This window comes from Lepisosteus oculatus, chromosome 15 (assembly GCF_040954835.1).
Source record: "Lepisosteus oculatus isolate fLepOcu1 chromosome 15, fLepOcu1.hap2, whole genome shotgun sequence".
NCBI classification, from domain to species: domain Eukaryota; kingdom Metazoa; phylum Chordata; class Actinopteri; order Semionotiformes; family Lepisosteidae; genus Lepisosteus; species Lepisosteus oculatus.
Window position 1 is genome coordinate 24194240 of NC_090710.1, and position 27096 is coordinate 24221335.

Below are 27096 nucleotides of genomic sequence, written 5' to 3' on the forward strand. Positions count from 1 at the left end.
CAAACAGCTAAACCCTATTATTTTCCTTAAAAAATGACAAGGCTGTAATACTGTTTTAAAAAGAAATATGCACCTCGTGTGGGCATATTTCCATGTCTTCCTAAGGAACCTCACAACTGAGGAAGGCTTCCATTCATGAAGTGCCTAACTATGGTTCTAGACTGATCTGTTGATTTTAGTGACTCAGCAGAAAATGCAATAAATCTCCACATTTACACGTAGGAGGGCACCCACTTCACACTGAAGTGATACACAGGAGATCTTCTACTCCAGCAGTACCATTCCTCTGTCTGATCAGCAGTGTACTGAGTAACTGCTTTGCCAATTAATTAAGGGAGAACTTTGAGATGGCCGGACTGTACAAACCCAAAGTGTACTTTGATCAACACCCAGACCACCATACTGGTTTGGACATTCTGGTGCAGAGGGAAGAAAACCATCTACTGTTTCACCAACAACCTGCTTTTCAGCCAAGAGATGTCTCTCGCCAGTACAGACTGAGCACAGCCTTGCTTAATCCAAGATTATGAGATCAGATTACAATGTAATGACGCTGGTCCTAAAACAAAAATGTCCTGCAATTCGAGATTTGAGATGCATAAACAATGATCAGTGAAGGAAACTTTGACATCTTAGAATAAAGTAAAAGTAAAACAGCAATCACAAATAACAGGCCAGTAGAATAAAGCTACTCAAATTTATTCAAATTTCTTTACATTTGTACATTCCACCTACAATGGCATCAATTTAGAAAGCAACAAACAGTATAAATATATCTGTATGTATTTATAAAGTAGTTTAGTGATATAAAGACAGCAACATGGAAAAGGATTTTGAGAAGATGGTGTTTTGAATAAATAAGATTGAGGATGAAAGATTTTCCATTACCCTGTATGAAACCATTTTGAAATACTAACAATCACCTCAACTGGAAGAAAATCTCCACTTTGGTTCATGTTCCTGTAGGGAAATGGCTTCGATGTTAATACAGTAATTTCACATGTAAATAGACTTCAACCAAATTGTCTAATTAAAAAAAACAATGCACATATAGTAAAATAAAACAGATTTAACTGCCATATTGAAGGCTAGTTTTCAGTGAAAGGTAACGGGGTTTACTTAAAACTAATTCATCAAGCAACTGAGTAAATGACAGATTGAATTTTTCAGTTAGAAATGCCTTGGAAGCTGAAGGTTTCAGTCTGCTACACATAGAATATTTAACAGAAAACAGAGCCTATAGTATTGAAAAGTGTTTTTAATTGTGTTAATATGGACTAGGTTGTCTTTCCCTCCAGATCTGTCCATTAGATTAAAGAGCAGTAAATCATGTACAGTAGGCCATATTAAAAAATAATTGTGCAGCAAACATATATATAATAAAATCAGCATCTCAAAACAAAAAAGGGCTATTAAAGATACAACCACAAAGTACTCAAACAGTAAGCAACAAAGATTACTAAAGATAATTAAGATGATATGAAAAAATGTTTAGAATGTCCTGTTTTATATGCTTTAAAGTTAAGTAAGCATGGAACAGTACGGTGCTTGGAAGAATGATTGGCGTGTTTAGAGTGCTGGAGAAACAGGCACGGTTATGGATTCCCGAAAGATTAAGAGGTTTTCCTTCTGCTATCTTGGGCAATAGGACCATGGTTGTGATGGACTGTAGTGCATTACTAAGTGAGAATGATGATTTTAGTAAACAGAACCCCAGACATTAACTAGCATGTTAAAGAACTTTTTTTTCTTTAAAAGCATGGGTGCTTATTTTTGTTCAGAGTTCTGATTGACTGATTGTAAGCAGAACATATAACTATATTAAGAATGGCATATTTACTGCCTTTGAAATGGGATGTTTTTGGTATCTATATAAAACAGGGCTTTTTAAATTACTTTTACTGTATTTTATAGCCTTCACCCATAATTATATACAGTATGTTAAGGCTAAAACAACAGGTTATAAACAATATACAGTATATTTAAAACTGCAACTTTTTACAGTGTTTCACTATACAGAAACGTATGAATAAAACACAACTTCATAATTTACTGGATATTATCAGTCAACCCACAACACATAATCAGAACAATTGCTATCACTTTGTCATCCTATTTGAAAAAATTCAAGTATTAAGGTCCAGTCCCTTTTCCAAAAGAAAAAAATAGGCAGAATGATTTCAGTTATCTTCCATTCACAAGTGCATTGGACAGATGAAAACAAATCTGTAATTAACATTGAATACAATGAATATCACACAAAAGAGTAATGTTTCATTCTGCATACAACGCAGGATATAAAGACTGCATTTAACATGCATATTTTAATGCATAAATCTTAATCATGATCTGTATTAGAGAAACACAGGATGTTAAACATAGTACATTGTGAATATTTTCTAAGGCTAACAAAACTATTTGCTAAATTGTTCAGAGATGCTGTTACAGCTTTAAATTTTAAGAAAGAGCTCTGTAAAAAGCAACAGCATTAAAAAAACAAAATCACTGCAGCTAAAATCTAATATTACAGGTTTAAACTGAATTTTATTGAAAATGTGATCTCTTTTCATTTACTGTCTTTTAAGCTTTTTTGTAAGCTTTAAGCTTTTACTTAGATTCATAGAATCCAAGATCTACTTAAATGCCTTCAATGGTACTTTCAGTGTAATTGGGATGTATACTTCCTGTTTTTCCTTAGGTTAAATTCAGGACTGAAGTACTCATCACATTGCTTGTACATCACAAACAGATACATTAACAGTCCATTAATTATAAAGTTCAAGTAATGATTATGTAGTGTTGCATTATGCAAGCAGATGAATCTGGAACCTGTAAATCGGGGATGAATAATAATTTTACTGTCACCGGTTATTTCACTTCATTAACATATGTGCTGTTATTATTTTTCCTTCTTAAACACAGTTAAATACCTTAACAGTGTACAGAAGTATACCATCTTTTGTTTTTGTTTGACTCTTCATAATTTTTATGTAAATTATTTCAGAGATATTACTGTTTTATCACTGATGGATCTAAACTATGACTGAACTACCATAATAGTGGTATCAGTATTAAGTAACTGTATCCCATAAGGTTACTGATGCAGAATCAAAATGCCCAGAGCTAATGTCTGACTGTATAATTGCCAAAGGAAAGCAATGGGGGAAATATTGTCTATTATACTGCTATTTCCCAGCAGGTACGGTCTTTTTAATGAATGTCAAAATCCATCAGTTGTATAACATGGCAAATCTATATTTTTGTCTTCCCTAAGGAAGCCATTTGTAGGTGAATAGTTTCAAAGGGAAATGTGATTAGACTTAAGAGTAGATATTCTGTTTCTGTGTTTACTTCTCTGTTCTCTGTAAACTTTGGATTCAGCATTTTCTGCATTTACTAAAATGAAAACCCAAATATCTTTCTCATGCTAACAAATACAATATTAGCCCAGCAAACCTTTAACACCCTTGATATCCTGTAATAGTACTGAGGTTAAGATACAGATAGGATATACAGTATATTATATAAACTCATGCACCTGCTTTCTGCATCCAAAGCACCCAGATATGACAGAAAAATACTTTTAACAACTTCAGGAGAAAATCAAATGGAAATAAGAAGTGCATTGACCTGGGTCTAATGTTTTCATGGAAATTGGTCAGTGTAGGCAATATGGTTTATACTTGCAATTAACAGAAATAAGGACGGTAAATTTGGCAATTTAAACACCTTAACCCAGCAGCAGCAGCACTGGGATATTAGACCTCCACCTCAAAAGCAGCCATTTCACTTGATACAAACATACTACTGTAGCTCAAGGACAGATCAAAGTGTAGGAAAGTGCAACAGAAAAAGGAAATGCAGAACATTTCAAACAGGGACAAAAGATCTACTTTTGAGCTGAAACATCTTAAATTAAAAGCCTGATATCTTCATTACAAGAAAAGACAACTGAAACAATACCTCCTTAAAAAATCAGATTAAGACTGGAATACAAGCTTAGTCTGAGAATAAAAGCTTAAACACTTAGTCACAGAAAGTAAAACACAGGGATGATTTGTTACCACACTGAACATATTAGTATATGTAATAGTCATTTACTGTAGAAGGTTCTTCAGTATCCTCCCGATCTTGGCTGGGGACCCAAGGAAGGAAAACATTGTCTTCTACATACCCAAGAGTTAAGGAAGGAGTTTTGTAAGTAACGTTCTTTGCTGTTGACAACAGCTAAAATTTGTAATGTAGACTAGTTATACAGTATTCAATATGAGAAGACTATTTTGACTATTAAGTCAATATACTTTAAATCACTGGGTACACAAAACGTATCACAGACACATAAATGATGCACATAAAAATGTCACCTCCAGACAAATAAGAGTGCTGATGCAGAAATATTATTTTCAGCAGTGACTGAAAGACTTTGAAAGTGCCTTGCATATCATCCACTTTTCAAACTGTTCTAGTCTCAAAGCTTACCCATAATCCTCTTGAAATTCAATGCATTATAAGAGGGTCAGACTGCACTGCCAGACTGGAGAATGATCTGCAGTCTCCAAACCCCCTTCCTCAAGAGTGAGTTGTCCAAAGCAAGGTGAAGCATGAATCTGACACTGAAAACTACACAAAAAAGGGAAGCATAGTAAAAGCAGACTGTAAAAATGCTGGGAGCACAAGTCACTTTTGCCTTCCACTGTCATGAGTGAAAGATGTTATAATGCCATTCCCCAACACTTTAACTACTTTTTAAGAACAAAATATTGCAGGTGTTTTACTTTCATTGCACAATTAGGAACTTCATGGAAGCTCAAAGAATTAATGTTTTGCTGTATATCAAGACACTACAATCAATACGTACGGACAGGATCAAGCAGGGGGCTGACAAAGGAGGAAGAAATCACATGAAGGATGTCTCACTATAGAGGTAATGGAACAGAAGATGTTAGCACAGACCTGGCACAGCCCTTTGTTTTATTTTTATCATAAAAGTTTAATTTCTTGTTCTGCAATTTCATTGGGATGGAATTGTCAGGAGGGGAAGAAAGCATTCACAGTTATTCAGTCTCACTGTTTATATGGATAGGAACATAGAATAAATAGTTTCGGGTTTACACAAGACTTGTCCATGTATAAAGGCTGAGTGCTTGAAGTTCACATGTTGACAGCAGTTCTCCTCTGTGCTTTTCAGTGCTTTACCAATGCTGATCAAGCTCCATTTCTTGTCTTTCAGAAATGTTTGCAAGAAGGATTAAGAGTTTAGTAAGAAATGGTTGTTTCAGGTATGGTTGTTGACATTTGGATATTGCCTCCTGCTAGGAGACTCTCTGTTCCTCTTGGCTGCACAGTGAGTGTGGATTGGAATGCCACTGGGGTGAAACACAAACTCAGGCTCACTGAATGTGTTATGACACAACTGGCAGCCTTTCTTCTCAGACAAGAAAATCGGACCACCTTTAGACTTCATCTGTAGAGGAAAAACACGGGACAAATGTGATTCAAATCAAACAATTTTAAAATGATACAAAACAGGACTGGGCGTCATAAAACTGTAAATAGTTCTCAATCACCAGGGTTTTGGCAAAAGCCCATATTCCATAATGGTTTTGGGACTCATTCATAACCAAATAAGTATCCAAAGAATGAGTTTCACCAAACTGTATTCAAAATACTGTTTATTAACATCTTTGCACTAGTGGCAAAGTCAGGTGGTAAGGGACGTGAGAAAGTGAAAGAAATGAACAAGCTGACAAAACCTTTGGGTACCACCTATTTTTTCAAGTTTGGTGAAAAAATATACTACATCTACCTCACTAGGTGAATTCTGGCAACACCACAACTAAGTACAGTTACATTCTGATTGTTCCATCAGAACACCAAAAAGCATGTGCTATATTCTAATAAATTCCACATTTCACATGTTTTATTTTATAAGTAAAGCTTAATGAAGTGCTTTATTACTGATTGCAGACACTGACAACCAATCCTCTAACACTTTGCCAAACAGAAAAAAGCTGAAGTTGATGCTGATGGACTGAAGTAACTAGTTAATACCCTTTGCAGACAAAGGTATTTGCAAATTACTTATACCTGTATGCACAGTAATAAAAACATTCCACCCAATCATCACTATAATCTTTTGGCATCGACAGTGCAATGTCATTTGTTAAGTTCTAAAGAAAGTTCACTGACTTAAATGTATAATCAAAGCAGGCTGTAATGGCACAAAGACATACCTTTTCATGCTTGTGAATGATGTTCTCTGATCTTGCTAATCCCAGTGCGACCTGAGACATGCGCTTGGAATGCATGCTTTCCCTTATGGCTCCACTAAGGAAGGGACAGAGAAGCTGGACTGACCAGCTCTCTGGAACAAGTCTTAAAACACGAACTGCATCGAAGACCTCTGCATGCCTGTTCAATAGGTCCACAGCAGCCATTACTAAGGCATCATTGGAGATAGAAGGGTCCATGTATAGTGCAAGCAACATGTGAAAAAGCCGCTGTCTGTAGGATGGATCTTTGTCCTCGGAGGCCCACAGACAATATCTTTCTGCAGCTTGGAAGTCTTTGAGCTGATGAACAAGGATATGAAGTGCTTTATCGTACTCCTCCAGCTTTCCGTACAGTATTGCACACTCAAACTTCAGATCTGTGTCCTTAATTTTACCTGCAAAATATCAGAACAACTTAGACACAAGTGTGACACTATCTTCCAAATCACTCGAAACACTGGATTTTATGGCTTCATATTATCTCATCAGCTTTTTATTATTAGAAATACAAGTGTCAAGTACGTAAATCAAAGGCAGGATGTATGCACTGACTCATGCTATCCATAAATATTTCATTTGAGGAAATAGACCTAAAATTAAAAAAACATAATGTATTCAAACAATCTAAATTTACATTAATGTCTTAATGCAAATAAACAATTGGCATTCTACAGAAATGGCATCTGAATTCCCCAAAACTCCAAAAGTGTTTTTAAGGATTAAAATATTAGAATCAAAGAGGATTTTCTCAAGTAGAAAGGCCAACATGTATGTTGTTTGGTGACTCTTATTAATGTCCACAGAGAACTGTGACCTATTTATTTTTTTAGGAAAAAAATAACTTGAATCTGAAATGTATTAAAAAGTAAAATCAAAATATTTTTTTTCCATACAGCAGGACTAAACAAGAAATGCTGTATTCACATCATATGGAGAAAGAACTAAAGGTTTATTGTAACTTCGGGGTAAATATTTGCAAAGCTAACCATTTATTTCTATGTGCATTGAAAACTCAATATTCCATTTGTTTGCATTTCATACCAAAAGATAAGAATTTATTACCCGGATTTGTTCCTGGATCAAGCTGTCTGGCTCATAGGCAATTTAGATTTAGTTGTCGTTCAATAAATGTTTGCCATTTTAAATATTTGAAAAAATATTTTAATCAGTGTAAAAGAAATATGATCAGAAATCAATGGTACATTTAAGGGCGGAAAATAAAAGGGAAAGATTTAATTTTCTGTAAATATGGTATAGCAAGGGTAATTTTGGTTTAAGACAGTAACAAACCAAGACTGTACTGTACCAAGACATACACCAAGATCTAATATTAGAAACTTTGATGTTTGATTTACAAGAACTAGAAGAACATCAGATACTTTCATATAAGAGTACCGTGGCAAGCCCATAAAAGTAAAGAGTTTACACTGGAGCAGCATAATGTGAGGGAAAACATTTTTCTTCTAATAACATCGATTCAGGAACTAATTTTAAGTTATTATTTCTAACACACTGTATAGGTACAATAAAGGATACAATAAAAGTAAATAGCAATTACATTTATAGCAACTCACAAATTATACATTAGACAAGGAAATCAGTCAGACAATTCCCACATTAGGATGAGGAAGCCAACAATACACATGGCAACTTCAACAAAACAGTCTGAGCACTATTATATGGATAACAAAAAGTAAAAACTGTGTGTATTTCTTTAGTGATCGGTATTGCATATTACAGAAAAGTTATATTAAAACATGGTTAGCATATTATGAATCTGCAAGTACCAGAATTTTCACAGTACAAAAAACACATGTATTCAAGCTACACGAGGCATTCAGCATATGGTCAGTACAAATACCAATGACACATGAACTCATTTGTCACTATAATTGTAACTTTAATGGGTATAACTTTCCATAATTGCTGTATAAACTACCATATGAACACTTGCAGATTAAGCAAAATATTACAATGAGTGTCTTAACTACACGTCTTATAACACTATAAATTAGAATTCCTAAAACCTCAGATTTAATAATACTGCATAATCAGCTCTGATAATGACTCCTTACCTAGCAATAACTGCACCCTGTACAGGTTGGACTTCTGCAACAGGTTCTGAAGCTTTGTCCTGGAAGAGCTCAGCTCTTCTGAGGGTGTTTCACTTTGGGAATGCAGTTGCAGCACTCTATCAAGGTACAGGGCAGCCAAGTGAGAGTGGAACTTCTCCTTCTATGCACAGAAAAAGAGAACAGAACAATCTGTCTGCAGTAAAGCAGCGCTGCAAAAGTACCTTAGTATCATTAACTTTGTGCTGATGAAGTGAGTCCAAGGTTCAAGATGGATGTGCACAACAGGTTAGTTCAAAGGGCTTGCATCTATCAACCATACCAAGGATTATAAGTAAGGTTACAGATGAAAGGAATCCATTCCACATATCTTGTACAAGACAAAGCTTGAATCTTTAACAGAATTATTAGGGTAAAATACCATACCCCAATGTTTCACCACTTTGTACCCTGATCTTGCTATATCTCAAAAGCTAAGCACAATTAGTTCAATTAGGTCAACATTGGGAAGGAAAACTTCTAAATCCAGTACTATAGCTGCTACTATAACATCATAATACAGGTGTTTGTGTGTCTGTAAGTGGCACTGTGGGACAGAATGTCCAAAACCGATGCCCCAGTTTGGGGACAGGGGAAATTGCTATAAAAGGTGCCAACATTCAGAAGAAAGATCTGGACTACATGATGAATAAAGATTCCAGAAAACTACTGATAATCCCATGTTCTGGTTTAATTCCACTCTGATCCTGCATATTCTAGGCTCCATAAATTTACCCTTAACCCAAATTTTAATTATTTACTTCTCCTCCTGATCAGCTATGTTGTGTGGCTGCTGCCACAGAAAAGCTGTTATCCATCACCAGGTAGGTGCTGTAATTCTTCAGTATTGGATGAATTAAGATCCACTGAAGTACACATATGTGGAAATCAAAAGCACTATACAAAGTTAAAAAAACACTCCAAAAATGTATACCACTAATGAATATTTAAGATGTAATTGGAGTGTTCATTGAAGCATTTATAGATCATACCATAACTATTCCTGACTTACAAAAATTACAACTTGAAGAGTGTTAGGTCTAGAAGGTTGTGTCTAGTCTACTGAGTAACATTATGTAAAGTTAGGAAATGCATAAAATGATGATGTTTCATGTTTTGTCTAACTACATTTCTCTCCCTTTTTCTTTTTCCCCCTTTCTGGGGTTTAAATAAATAAAACAAAGTCCAAATATATACTAAATTCTGTATCTGAGACAGAAACAAAGCCAGGAGTTCCTCTGGAACCTTGAATGTTTTGTCAAACAGTGACAACAAAAATAATTTAAATCATTACCTGAATGTTTTTTTCAAAAACAAGGTGTTCAAGATACAAAATGATGGCTTGTGAATATTTATGTAGGTATTTGATGACATTGTCTGGATTCAGTTTGCCTTTCTTCTCTTCATCCTCTGGTCTCTTTGTAAAAATCTGAACACCAACCTAATGTAGACAAAAGACAAGATAAGATTCACATGAGCCCAGATTTGTGATTTTTCTATCACTTGATGCTCAGAAAAGTTAGGTAAAAAGCCTTCCCATGTTCTTGAATTTAAAATTTTCTAAGTTACAGTCTACAGTAACCAAGTAATGAAGATGTCCTTGAGTAAAAAGGTCTTATTACAAATACAACATAAGTTATTTGTCAAGGGTTTTCTGCGCATTGTGCTGTGGGCATCATAGTTAACAATACAAAAGGTCTCAATTAGTTCATAGTGTGATTTGATACCTTCTAAGACACAATCTTGATCAATAATATACGTTTTTGTATAATACAATATTTTTATATCATTACGACAACATAGATATTTGATTCTCTGCCACTTACACTCATTTATCTTACACACCTTTCAACATCTTGGTGAGAATGAGAAAGCACTAGGCTGTGTGTTTTGTTCTTAATTTGATCATTTCTAGAGACAAGTTAAATGTTCAGCAATGAAGGGTCCAAAAGAGACCAAAAATAGTCACTTAAGAGACGGCAAGAAGGAAAGAGAAAGAGTTACAGGAAGAAAGATCTGTAGGAAACATAGGTATAAACAGTGTTTATCATACTTTACATAATAATACAGACCTTTTCATTTTTTTGCAGAGCCCAATCCGCATATTTCCATATTAGATCTTGCTTGGAGGAGAAGGTGAGGAAATCCACTATGTATTCATACAGATCAGCTCGGGTATCATCGTGGAGCTCTCCATTCACTATCTGCATCCAAAGCTAGAAAATCCAGGAGAGAGACATCACCGAGGGAGAAATAGTAAATCCAATTGCAATTACAAATGTTTAAAAGTGTTCTACTTGGCTCTTCGCTGAAGGAATGAAGCAAGAATGCAAAGACAAAATGAAATGCCAGTTCAACTCCCTTTATTGAAAAAGGAGATTAGGAAATGAAACATTGAGTGAATTATTTAAAGGGACCTATATCAAACTACACACACACAAGCTCTGGTTAGTTTTTTTTTTTCATACATGAGAATCTTAACCTGAAAAAGAAAATGTGCTACACACTTTGCATTCTATAAATGATTTGATCAAATGCCAATCAGCAGAACTAGACTGCAAAGCAGCAACCCGGAGATAAACACAGCTTAAAATGTTTACACTGTTTAAGAAAATATCAGAATATAAATTAAAACAGATGTGACATACATGACATATGATGACCAGTGTGTAAACTACAGTGCCAAATACAATTACTGGGTCAGTTAAATCAAATTGTATATATATATAAATTATATATAATATTAATAGTTTGCTTTGCACTCAAGCAAATTGAATTAGTGATCAGAAGATCAATATGGGAAGGCACACTGGTACAATGATCATCGGCAATGGGCTGGTATCCACTCCAGGATGTACCCTGCCTTGCACCTGTTTTGTGCCAAGATATCCTCTGGCTCCCCCATGACCTGGTATTGAATAAAGTGGTAAGAAAATGGATGTATGGATGGAAGATATACATCCATTACATATACATCTTCCATATAGGTTGCCTGTCCCTTTCACACAATAACTGCATAAAGTCTATATACTGTATGAGATGCTGTTTAGTGATTACACTTGAAAAGTTCTGACTTGAATTTTTTTCAGTGTGAAAAATGCATGCCCGCTTGGATTTAAACCTGGAGACTGACTTGACCAGCCTGAGATATTCAATTTTTTCCCCCGATAAACTCCTTGGATTCATTGGCTATATGCTTGCTTATGAACCAGTTCCAGTCTTCTATGCCTCACAATTTGCTAGGAGAGCCAGGAGAATATGGGATTATAGTGACTGAAAAGACAAATATGAAGCTTTTCCTAAGTTTGAAAAGGATTAAGTGTGGAGAAAGGAAGGAACAGCAGATGCTCCAAAGAATGCCACCTCATCTGGGAGGTATACAGATTCAACAATTCATATAGAATAAGAATGTACTACACAGCATGGATTAAGAAGTTTACCACCCTACACCATCATGAGAGGTGCACTGGTCTTACCAACTGTTTTAATTGAATAAAATGCTGATTCTTCACAGTTCTAAGTAAAATGTTCTCATTTAATGTTGTATGTTTTTTCCATAAGTGAATACATAGGTCACTTCAAGAAACATCATGTGAACTTTGATCTGATCTCAGAGACTAAATTAAATTAAATTAAATTAGAGGCTATATTACATGTTTTTTAAAGACTGTTTAGTCTTAAAGTTTTTTATGTCAAAGGTAACTAAATGGGGTTAATTAAAAGAATACACAACATACGTTATCTGAATATATAAGTTATTTAAATATACTTATATACTGATATGCACTGGGTTGCATATAAAATACTGTATACTGGTTAAAGATCTAATTGTTTAAGTGAGTGGGATGCACACTGTGACAGCATTGATACACAGAATATCCCTTTTTTAGATAGTGCCACAGTATTAATAATACAATTTCTAATTGGATGTGCTAAATGCTCAAAATGCAAATGCTAAAAATTTAATACCTGCACTGCAGCATCATCTTGACCATTGTAATGATAGAGAAGTCCAAGTGCAAAAAACCTGAAAATGAAAAACAGAAAATGTATTTTAGTATTATCTTTAGAATCATGTGTTTATTAAAACTTATAGAACCTATTAGTTTTATGTGAAGTTTTGTGCAGCCTGCTCCACAGCGCAGGCCTTACTGCACTGGGGGCGGTGTGGTGGCTCTGTGGTTAAGGATCTGCGCCTGTGGCTAGAAGGCTGCCGGTTCGTATCCCGCGGCCGGCAGAGGAATCCTATTCCTTTGGGCCCCTGAGCAAGGCCCTTAACCCCAACTGCTCCAGGGGAGCCGTATAAATGGCTGACCCTGCACTCTGACCCCAAGCTTCTCTCCCTGTCTGTCTCATGGAGAGCAAGTTGGGGTATGCGAAAAGACAAATTCCTAAGAAATTGTATATGGCCAATAAAGTGATCTTATCTTACTAAGAGACTGCCTTGTTATCACAGATGTTTCCTTGAAAGGGATCGCCAAATACTGTCATTGCTAAATATTTTCAGTTTATTTTATATAAACAAGGTGAGAGTGAATCATCAATGACTTTTTAACTGGCACCATGTTTATATTGCTTCGTACTTTGCTTCCTGGAATCGGCAGTGTGCTGATGTTTATATTCAGTCCAGGTCTTAGTCAATCAATAACTAAATATTTAACCATAAAGACCTGTTACTTTTTTATACTCATGTTTACATTATATTCATAAACCACCTTATAACACTATACACACACACATCATCTGATAGTGGCAATCATCACAATACATAAGTAGTATACATTAATACATATTAAAAGATTAGATCTATACATAAATCGATGGCTTATACAACTAATGGTACCAAAAGCTTTTGTTTAACTGTTAACTCTCTGGCCCAATCTAAATATTCCAAAATTCTGTGAAATGAATAGGAGATTATAGAGCAGACATGTTCAACATATACTTTAAACTGGTATTTTTAAAGATTTTATGACTTACAGCATATTGTATGAACGTTTTTTTACCGGAGTATGCTGCAACTTCTCACGTTCTTAAATCTCTAGCACTTATTTTATAAATGCAACATTTTATGAAAGTGTTTCTATAAAAATACTTCTATACTTTCATAAAAATACTCCTATAACTAGGAATGCTGAACTAATAAAGAAGTAATAATTTAATGTGTTCTTGGTATCTCAGAATAGTTATTTTGATAAACCCATCCCTGAATGGTTAGAAACCACAAATATAAATGTGTTTACAGTCATGAAAGCACAGCATAATAGATTTGTTATGGTTTTAAAAGAAAATAGTATCACTGACTTCAGAAATTACATTCACATCTCATATTAAGGAATTGTTTCTAAACCCTGTCACCAGTTTGTGTTATAAACCAATAGATTGTTAAGGAAACAATGTCTCCTTATTGACATACTTTTTGTGTTTCTCCAGCCAAGGAACACTGTCCATTAGGACACAAGCATTCTCAGAAACTAACAAATCCAGCAGGCTTTCATGGTTTGCTTCTGCATACAGCTTCAGCAATGCAGTGTCCACGTCATCCCTGTATCCATTGGCTACTTCTGTACTGCGGATCTCGCTCAGATAGCTGATGAGGAACCTCTTGCACTTGAGGATCTTCTTCTGGTCTCCCTGTGTGAGGTGGTTGAGGTCTGCAAACTCGTGGAGAGGAGGATGCGAGCGTGTGAAGGTGGAAGTGGTAGGCAGGAGCAGAGGATAGAGAGAAATTAGCTCACGCACGTCCAGATGGCCCTTCCTGTAAGGATCACATCAAAAAAGTTGAACAAAAATACATATCCAGACCTGAAGGTTCTCAAGTAAATCAACATTTCATGGCATATAATCTAATCAAAAGAATCAAAACTGTACCCTGGCTTAGTGATGACAGACTATTGCAGAGTACGTTTTAACATTCACAGGCCATTTAATTGGACTAAATCTAAATGCTTAAGACACTTGTAATTCTAAAGATCAACTCTGCAGTTCATATTCCAAAACAAAGTACATCCCTTTTCAAAAAAACAATTACAACAGGGGGCTTTCCCCCTCTAATCGAATTTCAAAATGAAAAATAAAAAAGTGAAAGAGTATTTTAATCATTAAAAACTGTTTCAAAATGATAGAAGGAAAAGTCACCTGAAATGTTCTTTAGCCTCAGAAAATTGAAGCCGTCCGAATTGTATAAATCCTGCTTGCTGGAGAATCCTCCTGTACATTACCTGAACAAAAGAGGGTAAAACATGTTAGCAACAGCAGTACCAATTGCTTTCTAATATGTATATCTATAGTGTATTTTTACTATCATGAGGTGAGCACACTCTTTTCAATTTATGAAACACAGCACTGCGTATGACGTCATGCTTCCTTACTGATTTTTTCCAGATTTGGAAAATACTTTAATGTTGTAATTCAACTATATTGTTCACAAACTAAACATGCAATACCATAAATATGTAAACCTAACTACTGTTTAAATAATCTATTTGATTAATACATTCATGTGGGAATGGCTCTCAAAATGACACTCAATGTAGGGGACAGCTTCTGACAGTTAAGAGACTTAAAATGTAATGGAACACTAATGCAGTTGAAAAACATATAAAAAAAAGACCTGAAATTTATCTTTAGGAATGTTTCTTCGGGCTCCCTCAGCCAGGACAAGAGCTTCTTCCACTCTGTGACTGGCCAAAAGGTCCTGGATCTGTCTCTCCAAAGGCAAGGGTACCAGCACATATACTGCTTTTGTGGTGGTTAAAACCACCTTCCCTGTGGTAAAACAAAAAATAGGACTACCATAAAACAACATGGATAGAACGAGGAGTCACAACCAGTGCCATCAGAAAGAAAGGGAATGAAAATCTGGAAAGCTTGCAACAGCAGTTTAATCAGTTCCAAAGCAAAGGCAAGATAAAAGTCGAGTTAACAAACTGACCCCAGAACAGCATGCATGAGCTAGATAAAACTAGCAAAAAACCTGGTTCAAGAATTTGGGTAGAGACTGCACAACACTCCACAGGAGCAAATTGGTATAGTAACAGAACCTGATTAAAGAGCAACTTTACCAGGCTTCACACCTGTCTTTTGAACACGTGGTTCTGCCTCCTTTGTAAACAACCATAATCTAAATAAACCTCCAACCAGTGAAATATATGAAAATAACTAGGCCACAAATTGACAAATACAAATAACCATGGATGCCAAGCATAAACATTATGCATAGCGTTTAAAACTTTGGCATTTCAGCATCCCCTTACATCCAATTTTACTTTAAGCTCCACTCTCTTGCTTTGATGTGAATACACAAAACAAGCATGTCAACAGAAAAACGAAGTAAGTGGGGCAACTGTAAAATAGATGTGAACAATATTCAGGAAGACACAGGGATATTAGGGCTGGGTGCTACATGAGCATATCGGGAACTCTGAAGATATTATAATGTCTGGACTTTAAATGCCTGACTTTTAACAGCAGACGAATTTGTCAAGTGAAAGTACAAAAAAACAGCTACCGCTATACTTACCATTGAATGAATGCCTAACGTACCTTACAACTGTTCAAGGCTTTCCAATATAAGGACAGGACCAAAAGCTTTCTAAGCTTTGAATCTTTGAAAACACTTCAGCAAATGTTTGTAGCTTTAAAAGAACTATGATATCATTGTATGATAAAATGTAAGTACATTTGAAATATACAGATGATTACAATGAACACTTTTGGAGCAAATGCTGGCTGGTAATCCTTTATTTTATACAGAAGAATGAAGTACCTTCAAAATCCTGTAATATATGTCCATCCCTAAAAGAAAGGGTTTGCTTCAGCTGTTGGTCAAGCATGCTATGCACAGTGATAAATCCCTCATCCAGAGCCACCACATAGGGAAAACAAACAGCAGCTCCAATCACATTCTCTGACCAGCGAACAGGGGCTCTCTGAGAAATTCCTGCAGCTGTGGCAAACATTCCTGAAAAATACATAAAAAAAACAAAATTATTTTTTTAACCCTTAGAACCCATATTTTTTCCTTCATACTGCGAGAAGGATGAAGTTAGGGCACAGTCCTAACTTGAATAGTCAATGTGTGGACAATTCTTCTGTTCTCCACAGTTTGAAACTGTAACAATGAGCTTTTTTTTTTGAGTGATGCAGCTTTATGGAATGGGATAACATGGCTACATTACTGCAAGCAGGAGTACATAGGAAACGTCTTATGTTTTACATGTTGGACAAGTACTTTATTAAATACAACTTTCAAATGACTGAAAAACCGTCTATATAGCTAAATCAGTCACATTGTATTTAATATTTAATAATGTTGACAAAAAACTCCTACTTATGCACTAGTATCAATATAGTATATAGACCACACTAGTATATGCTGTAAAGAAAAGCATAAATATTGCTTTATAAAGTAAAAAAAATCTACAGCTTGTTAGGTAACAAATTACTTGCGATTTCTACATAGTAAAGAACATGTTAAAGAAAGATCAAATGAGAAAGATACCATGCATCAGAAGACACTCATTACTTATAACTACAACAGATTCACAGTAACTTTCATAAATTGTCAGGAGCACAGACAATTTATTGAACAAAAAAGCCAAGTTCATTGCTGACTAACATCTGTCATTTATAGGTGTGTGTACATCAACAGGGGTGTGTACTGCGAAGGTCAAAGGCTATTAGCATGTGGCCACAGCTGGAAGCAATACATTAGTATTGATGCATCTCTCAGCAACACATCTATTGCACCCGGTTGTGGATGGTGTCTTGTGGGATTCTGTGCCATTCCATTTGTAGAGTCTGGACAGGCATGTATCTGTTCACTGGTCTCTGAGCCCTAGATGCTACACATGACCACAGCACATCCCGTACATATTCAATGTCTGACAAGAAGGGTATCCACTGTGCACCTAGAACATCTTTATATTGCAAGAAATGTGTTGAGCACCATAAGGATGTGCAACGACTTTCTGTAATGTTGTCGCATCAGGATGAGCCCACAGGAAACACAGAGAAATCCATAGGCCTCATCAAAATAGCACAGGGTAGTTAGGACACCATAAATCACTGCAAGTGGGGTTCTGTGGCACAGCTCGGCCACAATGGAATTCCTCTTCTAACAACTCCACATGAGGTGGAGGTGGAACATACCAATTGCATGAAGGTCCGGTTCTCTTAACACACAGAGTTCATTGGATCATTTGGTTTTCCTCCTAGATTTTCACCAGTGCTAACCCAACAATCACTAATGCATAATCGATTGATCAAAATGACGCCAAAACATTTGAGCAATATACAAAAGTCATATACTTTATTTTTCTAAAAATACAAGCATAGGGTTACGTTTCTTTTGATGATCAGTACACAACTTAACGTTGTGCTTCATGCATTAATGAAATGGAAGCAATAGGGGACATAAAGACAAAGGGTGTGGAAAATCAAAGTGAAATATACAGAGCTCACAAAATAGAATAGTAGACTGCATGATGAACTTAATGTAATCTACACTTCATTTGACAAAACAGTGATCTTTCTACTCTCTTTGGTACAACTTGCATATCTACAATAAAATAACCCAGCACTCTTCCATCACAAACAGCTGTAGCTACAGATTTTGACCTAACTCAAAAGATAAAGAAATAAATACAAGTGTGCCTTTAGCACAGAGAAAAACTTTGTCACTCGTGCTACCCTCCTTTTCTTAAAACATTTATGGAAAAATTGTGCCAAACTTTAACATTATCTACATTCCCAAAATTCTAAAATCTTCAAGATATAGGCTTAGTAAGTAAACAATTCATTCACACAAAAAGATTTTAAGTTTTTTTATGAGTTTTATTTGAGAGAGTTATATCCAAATTGATCACATTTATGAATGCGACATACAAATTCACTGTTGATATTACTTCTTCTATTGTGTTTTTTTATTGCTATAAATGTTTGTGCCTCTTTTTGCTTTAGCAAAGCAGTATGTACCTCCTAGACAGCCTACTCTTATGTAACACAAAAAAAATATGTAAAACTGCGAATTTGTGGTCTAATAGAGGACTTACCTAAACCTCCAGGTGCAGCTAACAGGAACTCTTCTCTTCCTATTCTCTTAACTATAGGTTTCCTTTCTTCACTGTCATAGGGGAAAAGGTCCTGAGAAGCTCCAGTGTTGTAGTTAAGGATGATATACTGTGTTGTTAGTGCCAAACACAGGAAATAGCCATCCAGACCAATTGCAGACGGCTGCTCTGGGGTGGACAATTCTTTAACAATCTGAACACGATCCTCATAAACCATGTAAATTTGTATGGTCCTTTTCTTGACGGAAATAACACCAATTTCCACACAGAAGGGGTCACCATTGACAGGGTTCTCATTCACGGTAAAAGTGACAACACCTTTGATTTTGGCCCCGGACGGAACAGGCTCCAAGTTCAGCATGTTGACAACCATTATGGTGTTGTCGCAGAGTACAATTAGCCTATTCAGGGCAGAAGCTGCCTTCAGCTCATTCACTGGCTTTTTGAGACCCAGATGTCTCTGCAGTTGCTTTTGAGCTGCAAAGGCCGGGTTCCCTTTTGATGAACTCTTCTCTTCGAGCAGGAAGTGGTGGAGAAAGCAGTCATTGGTCCCAATGTAGATGTTTTTGCCACAGCACTCGATGCACTCTATGTTGATGCGGGGTTTGTCTCCCATCAGGAGCTCTCGCTCTACCGCGAGAACAAGTTCAAAAGCTTTCACACTCATGCTGTCACGGTCATCTACTGGGGAAAGAAGAAAATAAACTTTTCAGGCCCCAAATCACCAGACTACAACAAATGAAGGGTCTAACACTTATATACAGTAACTTCCGGCTTACCATTGAGGCAAAAGGGCTACAGGGTTGCAATCCATAGACTATTTTCATTTCTTCCACTGTTAGAACTCATATCCCATTTTATCTTACTAAAACCATATTTACCATTTTGATCTATTAAATAATTTCTTCTATGACATCAAAAACTACAAACATTCAAACGAAAACAATCAAATACACATGGAGCCTCTTTCACAAAAACTCCTGAAAGCACAGGGATCAAAGCAGTATTATCATCCAAATCAGGGTGATGGGGGAGCCAGAGTTAATCCTGGCAATCAACAGGTGCAAGGCAGGGCACCCAGGCAGGGCAGACAGACACAAACACAGACATGTATACACTCAAACCAGGGTCAATTTTCCAAGAAGCCAATTAACCTACCAGTAGGTCTTTGGACTGCGAGAGGAAACCCAAACATGAACACAGGGAGAACATACAAACTCCACACAAGCAGCACCCCAGTGCTAACCACTGTGCCCTCCTCAATGGAATACTGTAGATCTTATTTCAAAATAAACCAGCACTCCTTAGCTCTCAATGGCCAAAGATGGTCACTCCTGCTTTGACTATCATCACACTTACTAAATTGATGAATACTCTCATGTAATCTTGGTCTTCAAAAATGGATAATGTAAGGGGGACCTGCTGGGCTGTGGCTCTCCAGAGTCAGGGTTGTTCATCCCTGATATATACAATAATAAGTCCCTAACCGTGTTTTTGCAATAAAAGCTATATCTAACCAGTCTGTGGAGAGCTACAATTTTCTTTTTATTTAAAATGATTCCATCCTGCTATATGCCTCGACTAATAATTGCGTTTAAAACAATATAAAGTGGCTATTTTTAAATGTGAAGGATTTTAAAGTATTTATCAAGCTCCAAAAAACTATTTTTCAGGACAGACTATCAAAAGGAGCATAAACGTCAAGGTATGCAGTGCAATTTAGCATACTCGATCTCAGACTGACGTTATTCAAGCATTATTCCTTACATTTTTACAGTAAACAAATGGAGAAATTGTCGAAACGCAACAATAAAAAACACAACATCCCCAAAGTCGTGAACTAAATACAGACACTGCAAACTATCAGCTAAAATCCTCACTCAGTACATCACGTGCTTTTGAAGAGAGATATTGGTTGTTGTAAGCAGGGGTCCTGATGTCTGAGAGATAAGGGCTACTGAACATAAACTATAAACAAATGGATGCTTTTAATGGTTTCTAATGCAAACTATATTTTATTCGCCAAACAATTCAGTGACGGCATTATCTGCGAGTAAGAAATTACTGGAGTTACTCAGAGCAGATTTGAGCAAATCTACAAGACACATCCTGCAAATAAAACTTTCGCACAGATGCCCGGATAACTGCATTACATGTCGAAATCAAGGCTTCGTGTTTCGTAAAAAGAAGTCAGGTACTTGAAGAACCTCCTAAAAACAGTCACCCGTAAAATCTGTGATAAAACAATGGTTGCGTGCTGACAGGCTATCAGAACCAAAAAGACAAAACAGTACAAGGCTAACTGAAAAACCAAGACAAACACCCAGAGTCTGGTTACAGAATGAGATCCTAGAATATTGATAGGATAAGAATACCCAGCTGCTTTTTTGATTAGAGCCTTGTCGTAAGAGATCTAAAAGCACTTGCTCTTACCATTTGCAGAATGAATTGGTTTGGCTTTTGGGAACAAAATTACTCTGACGAGAGGCAGGCCTGCGGTCGGCAGCACATACCTACAAATTCAATCACAGACACAAAAAAACAGTGTGTGGAACGGATTTCTTACCCAGACCTTGTGTGATATAATACGATTCTAAAGACGATAACGTTTCACGGCCTCTTATTCCTCACTCTTCTCTTCTTTCCCAAGCTCAGACAGACACACTGGGGTTTGTTTCCTGCTCGCTTTTCCATCTACATCCGGTCAGCTGATGTGTCGAGATTTGGAGCGCCGTGAGTCTGGGACAAACTGGTCGCATGTGTGACGTCAGTAATAAAACAACTCAAGCGGCAGCCTGTATTAAGGGATAAAAATAAACGTAATGCAAATTCTGTTCTGGGCAACCATCTGTCTGAAGAGTAACATGAGCAATAAAACATAACTGTAAGTAGAATAAAATTTCCTTTGGTATGATTGGGTGTGTTTTGACATTGATATTCAACTTGTAGCGGAACTTTTGACGTTTTACTACAATGTTGTGGACTTTTCTAAGAAAGTAGACGAGTTTAAGACTTTATTCTTTTTCATTGTTTCTATAATTACAACAGGTATGTAAAGGTATTATTTTCTGGCAATAGTCACCGTTTCGATCTTGGGAAGACAGAGTTAAAATAAGCAGATGATCTGAGCCGCCGAGCATTGTGGGACTGGTTGGTCTGAAGAGGGAAATGGCGGATGCTTATGATGCAAGTGGAAAGAAGGAGAAGAATAACGAGAAAAGCGTCGTGAACACAGATCTCCTCTTACACCCTGAGCTGCTTTCTCAAGACTTCATTCTTTTGACGTTATACGAGGTCAGTGGTAATGTTTGTATTCCAGAGGACAATTTATCTGCAGGTTATATATCAATTCAACCTCGAGAGAATTGTGATGTGCAAGCTTTGTAATATCGATTCACCACAAAGTTAGGGATAATGAATCTACAGTTGAAGTGAATGCGTGAAGTAGTTTTTCATCACTCCTAAAAAGAATGATATTATGACAATGATTGTCATTTCGTACTAAATGAAAGCGTTTTACTAAATGGAAGATCAACGCTGGAGTATGCTTATGAACAGCATTGCGATTGTTTTATCTTGGTTTATAATTTGTTGTTTGACCATATTAGTGTCAGTCTGTCTACGCTAAAGAATGTGCATCATAATTCACTGTCAAAAAAGAATGACTTAAAATAATTACAGACTCACACCATACCGTTTTTGAATGTTGGTAATTTAAATGCAAATTGATGAATCCGTTTTCCGTATTTACGTGCTTTAATTAGTCCAGATCATCTGACATGTATATTGAGTAAATTATTCTCCTCCTTCTCTTTTATTTATATGAAAGCTTATTTCTGATACAGATGAACTGTCATTAAATAGACCTAAACCTTTGCATTCAAACAGTTCTGAAGTTTGTCCAACCCAAGCATTCAGGTACCTTAATATACAGGGAAAAAAAGGAGTGTAAAAGTTTTTATTCCTTTATGGTGTAACTTAATAGTGGAATGCTTTCAACTAAGCAAGTTTTGCAGTGAACAAATTAATATGAATGGGATCAAAAGTATTTATCAGCAGCATCATTTTTCATCGTTTATCTGCTGAGCATTTTGTGATGGTGCTAGAAATAAAACCATTTTTTGATGCTGTAATGATGGTAACATTCTAGCTTGAAAAAGTAATGATTTGTAGGCAATATGTGCATTCAGCATGAAATAAAACAAAATCCAGGTAATATGATCTGTTTTCGGTATGGCAAAAGTTGAGCAAAATAGCACATTCATTTAAGAACAGTTTTTTAAATTTAACATTTTCTAGACGCAATCTATAACATCTTACAGATGGTTCTGTGTAAATATATATACGACTGTAAGATGTCATTTAACCAAATCACTTTTCCCACAGAAAAAGATCCCTGTTGAAAAAGAGAAAGAGGCAAACAGAGACCACCTCACAAACTTGTACCTTCAGCATGTTATTCCTCTGCCTCAGAGAGACTTGCCCAGTAGCCGCTGGGGGAAAAGAATGGAAAAGATTCGGGCGCTCCAATCTCCAGCTAACAGGTCTTCACAGCAACAGGGGTACAGTGTTTGTTTATCTCATGGTAAAATGTTACCTTCCCACAATAAATTAGATATGAGAAAACACACATTAGTCATATGCCGTGGATTAAAATAGTTCATCCACTCGAAATCTGATACTTGCTTGAGTGATTAACAGATTAAAGTGTTAAGAAAATGTTTGGTTGGTTAAACTCAATAAATTCATAAATCTAAGAGATGTGGAATGCTAACACTTGTCTATGGCTGTATTTGATTAGCACTTTTATCTTTTTGTAGTTCTGCGTGTGACAATTCTAGAAAAAGACCCCTGATAGTGTTTGATGGCAGCTCCACAAAAACAAGTATTAAACTAAAGAAGACAGAGGCTGGATCTGGAGCAGTGGATCGTTTGAAACCCCCACCATCAGGAAACCTCACCAACACCATTCGCAGACTGTCAGGTCCATCAGCCAATTGCTCCTTGGATGACTCCCACAGGAGCTCTGCCAATCACTTGAGTGGTAAAGAAGAGGCGCAGAACAATGTTGCAACCATTCACAGGAGTCCCACAGGAAATGGAAAAGCTCCGTCATCCACACTCCCAACTGGAGGCACAACTATCAAATTAAAGAGAGTAGCACCCAAAGAAGGAGAGTCAGAAGCTACGGTATGTGAAGTCTATGCCCCTGCCATCTCAGTGTCTGTATACATTGTTTTTTGTAGTCGATTAAAGCAAGAATTTGACATCTCCTTGAAAACCTGGAAAATGAAAGTCAATTTACAAACCTGGAAAAGAAAAACATTTTATGATAGGAAACCACAAGTCATTTTGAAGGCAGCCCCATGCAGGAACACCATTTCACCAAATGTTTACCATTTGTAGCTAGACCACCAGGTTTGGAGGCAAGTGGCCAAACTGTCCTTGAACAGAGGAAATTTCCAAAAGAACCTATGCTTTCCCGAGAGATTGGGTGGTCTAGTGTGGTTAGAAAAAGCTTATGAGGCGCACATCTGAAGTAATTTGTGGCCATATTTGTATATACAACAACAGTGTTTCAGATGTTAATGATTCGCTCATTAGAATAATGCTATATTTAGATGGAATTGACCAAATTATTTTTAAACGGCAGGAGATGGTAATACAAGCCATATATAAGCGGCAAAGAGGTAATACAAGCCATAAGAGGTAGCTTGTGGTCAGGGATCCATCTTGTTTTACACAGTAATCCCATTTTCACATAAATGAATCCTCCTGAAACTATGAAGTTGATCATATTAATCAGATGAACAGTTTTTTAAACAGAAGCATTTTGAGTGATAGGCTTTGTTCCTCAAAACAAAAATAAATGCACCCTCGTTCCCTGTGTAAATTTGGAAAAGATTTTGATTGATTCATTTTGTAAAGTTTCAGTTTATTTAGTGGTGCAGTTCATAAGAAGATATTGGAAAAACCTTTGAGTATGTGCATTAGGCCACCATCCACGACCTTAGTTTTTGTCACACATTTTGTGGCTTATCTGTCACAGTTTAACTGTGTAGTAGTTCTTCACAAGCGCTAAAAACATGAATGCTCACTAGTAGTATTACAGATATCAGACTGTTTTAACCAAAAAAACATTTTAATGTGAGACATGGTTTGTGACATGTGACTGAAGAACAAAATTGTAGGTCGGTTTAGCCATTTTCCAGAAATTGTAATCTGCATATTCCACTTTTAAATGTTTTCTGATTTAAAACTTTCTTTATTTCCCAGGGTGAACAGAAGTCACCAGAGCCCAAGAAGAAAATTCAGCATGTTACATGGCCATAATATGGTTCTGTAGGTGTTTGTTAACTACAGAAATGAAAAAGAGAAAAGTCTGTCTTTAAAAAGAGAGTGAACACAGCATTGCCTTTATGGTACTTTACAGTTTGGTTCTGCAGCAGCAAATCACTGGAAAACTAATTACATGACTTGGACTTGTACTCTTAATAAAAATATGTATAATTTTAAGTGCCCTTAAAGTCCCAAATGTTAATAATTTTTTCTAAAAGCCTCTACAAATTGAACGCGTAGTAAGCAATGTAAAAGCAGTGTTTTTACTCAAATGTTTTTACTGTGCAACACTTTTTTTCTGATGTGACTCTTATGCAAAGGTTAGTGATAGTTTTTTGTTATTTTTATTAAAGGTAAATTCACTGTGAACTGAAGTCATAATTGTCACTTTAGCAGTTGAAAGACCTTGACAGCCTAATTTCTTTATTATGCAGTATATGTACAGACATCACAGCAGGTTACAGCATACTTGCTGTTTACAAAGGACAATTTGTGTCATTTAGACCCTGTTAATGAAAATCAGTTTGGTCGATGTCTGAAAAATAGTCATATTCACACTTACACATGAAAGTTTCTTTGTTTCAAATTCTGACAAGTTGACATCTACTGATATCACTACTGCTGGTATTGCTACACTACTCATGTTATTGTTAACAGTTCTCTGAATGTTATATTTTAAACATGCAAAGACTAGCACTGAAAGGAAAGTTTAAAAAATCATTATTTTTACTGCAGTCTTATTAATAACTTGGCAATTCTAGACGGTACCCATCTTTTAATCAATTTTTCTCTCCTTGAAAAGGATCTAATTTCACTGCTTCTTGAGAACAATTTGTCCAGCAGCTTCAAAAACTGAAAAGTATTTTCCAGACTTTAGTGGACCTTTTTTAAAAAACGTGTCTTCTGATTAACATTGTAAACGTACTTTTCAGGGTTTTAAAGTTTATGAAGTTGGAGATTTCAACCTGCATTCCTGTTTACAAGACAGCAGGTTATGGAGGTATCAGGATTTAAGGAACACTAAAACCTCAGTTTTCGCGAGTTCTACATTCGCAGTTTAACTCGGTGCGAAATTATTGGTGACTGTTTTATCCAGATACGCGGGATAAAATCGCCTCTTTTCAGTCAACGCAGTAGGAAAGTAGATCTGGCACCCAACTGCCCATCTTCATCTGGCGGATCTACTTGAACTGACTTGCATCGGTCCCTAAAGTCAAAGCATAGTTCGGCAAAGAGTTGACATGTTTATGGAGAAGTGTATCATGAGTTATGCTTTGGTTTGCTTTAGGAAAGCGTTAAATGTGTAGATCTTCTATAAGAACGTAATACCTGTATGTGAGTGTTGCGCTGCGAAATAAAAGAAACCTTAAATAGCAAAAACGTCCCCTAAATTAACACAATCTCCGTTCTCGTCTGTCTAGCGGAAAAGGATATCAAAGGAAATTAGACAAACCGTAGGAGTGTGTTGAGACGGAGTACACTTCATTCACTTTTTTCTCCGTTATTTCTGTACTGTAATAAACTTATTTCAGTGTAGTAGCACTATGCATTTATAGTAGTCATTTATAATACTCTGAGGAAAAAAAACCTATACAGGGTAGGGTATACTATGACAGTGATCTGTTTTTGAAATAGTTAACAATTATAAAAATATTAGTACAGAAATACTTGTTTCAAACGATGCGAAACCCTATCCAGTTTTTCCTCAGAAGGTATTAAGTCCTGCCATTTGCGGAAACTTAAAGGCACCCAACCCACGCGAATACCGAATTTTTACTGTGCTAAATCAACTTGCATTGCAAGCTGTGGTCTCTGTACAAAGATTCCGTTGTATTTAGCATTTCGGCGTAGGGCATCAAGTAAGAAAGTTACAATCATTTGTGTACCTTGGTGAAAATTATACAGGATATTCCTCATTCTATTATATTCTGCAACTTCAACATGGTAGTGTTCAAATTAATTTAAAAATCAATACGTTTTATTATAAATCTTTAATATAACATGTTTAGTCTTTCAGTGCTATCAGTATTGTCTTTATAATCACCGACATTGTCTGTGGTTTCTGCCTTGTATTTATATTTATTTTTTAATACCTGCTGATAGTTAAATTTCTCTCACTTCTCTCCGTTAAATTTAATATGTCAAATGTTTGCCAAATCTTACAGTACATCTCGTGTTAACCATTTTGAATTTCCTTTGACGCTTCAACAGTGTTTGCTGGTTGTCTCGTTTTGGTATCACCCGTGAACATACAGTAACTTCTTAGCCAGCTACCAGAAACTCGTTTATTTGTATAAATTA

General features: G+C 36.2%; 2 protein-coding genes across 4 annotated transcripts; one reads left to right on the forward strand and one right to left on the reverse strand.

Moving 5' to 3' along the window:
- Positions 1-678: 678 nt before the first annotated feature.
- Positions 679-21148, reverse strand: tgfbrap1 (transforming growth factor, beta receptor associated protein 1). 2 transcript variants are annotated; one of them, XM_006639250.3, is made up of 12 exons: positions 21023-21148; positions 18439-19137; positions 16152-16346; positions 14997-15151; positions 14522-14604; positions 13800-14141; positions 12353-12410; positions 10456-10599; positions 9678-9824; positions 8348-8507; positions 6234-6667; positions 679-5464 (listed from the first exon to the last, which is right to left on the reverse strand). In XM_006639250.3, exons 2-12 carry the CDS (start codon positions 19121-19123, stop codon positions 5276-5278), a joined length of 2592 nt encoding a protein of 863 aa, XP_006639313.1. In that variant the 5' UTR covers positions 19124-19137; positions 21023-21148; the 3' UTR covers positions 679-5275. The 2 variants fall into 2 exon arrangements, with proteins under 2 accessions (XP_006639313.1, XP_015219881.1); XM_015364395.2 differs by having other exon boundaries at positions 18439-19140; positions 21023-21147.
- An 80-nt stretch (positions 21149-21228) lies between these two features.
- On the forward strand, positions 21229-25164 carry c15h2orf49 (chromosome 15 C2orf49 homolog). Of its 2 annotated transcripts, none has more exons than XM_015364398.2 (5): positions 21229-21340; positions 21505-21750; positions 22843-23018; positions 23277-23646; positions 24733-25164. In XM_015364398.2, the coding sequence occupies exons 2-5, from the start codon at positions 21625-21627 to the stop codon at positions 24787-24789; spliced, it is 729 nt and encodes a 242-aa protein (XP_015219884.2). In that variant the 5' UTR covers positions 21229-21340; positions 21505-21624; the 3' UTR covers positions 24790-25164. The 2 variants fall into 2 exon arrangements, with proteins under 2 accessions (XP_015219884.2, XP_006639314.3); XM_006639251.3 differs by having other exon boundaries at positions 21535-21750.
- Positions 25165-27096: the final 1932 nt, after the last annotated feature.

What these genes read in the sequence shown, in the direction of transcription:
- c15h2orf49 (XM_015364398.2), top strand. Translation starts at nt 21,625, where the DNA reads ATGGCGGATGCTTATGATGCAAGTGGAAAGAAGGAGAAGAATAACGAG. An exon ending in TTCTTTTGACGTTATACGAG is followed by an intron (nt 21,751 to 22,842) that starts GTCAGTGGTAAT and finishes CTTTTCCCACAG; the next exon opens with AAAAAGATCCCTGTTGAAAA. An exon ending in AAGGAGAGTCAGAAGCTACG is followed by an intron (nt 23,647 to 24,732) that starts GTATGTGAAGTC and finishes TTTATTTCCCAG; the next exon opens with GGTGAACAGAAGTCACCAGA.
- tgfbrap1 (XM_006639250.3), bottom strand. Translation starts at nt 19,123, where the DNA reads ATGAGTGTGAAAGCTTTTGAACTTGTTCTCGCGGTAGAGCGAGAGCTC. An exon ending in CTCTGCAAAAAAATGAAAAG is followed by an intron (nt 9,825 to 10,455) that starts GTCTGTATTATT and finishes TGTCTACATTAG; the next exon opens with GTTGGTGTTCAGATTTTTAC. An exon ending in TCATTCACAAGCATGAAAAG is followed by an intron (nt 5,465 to 6,233) that starts GTATGTCTTTGT and finishes TTTCCTCTACAG; the next exon opens with ATGAAGTCTAAAGGTGGTCC.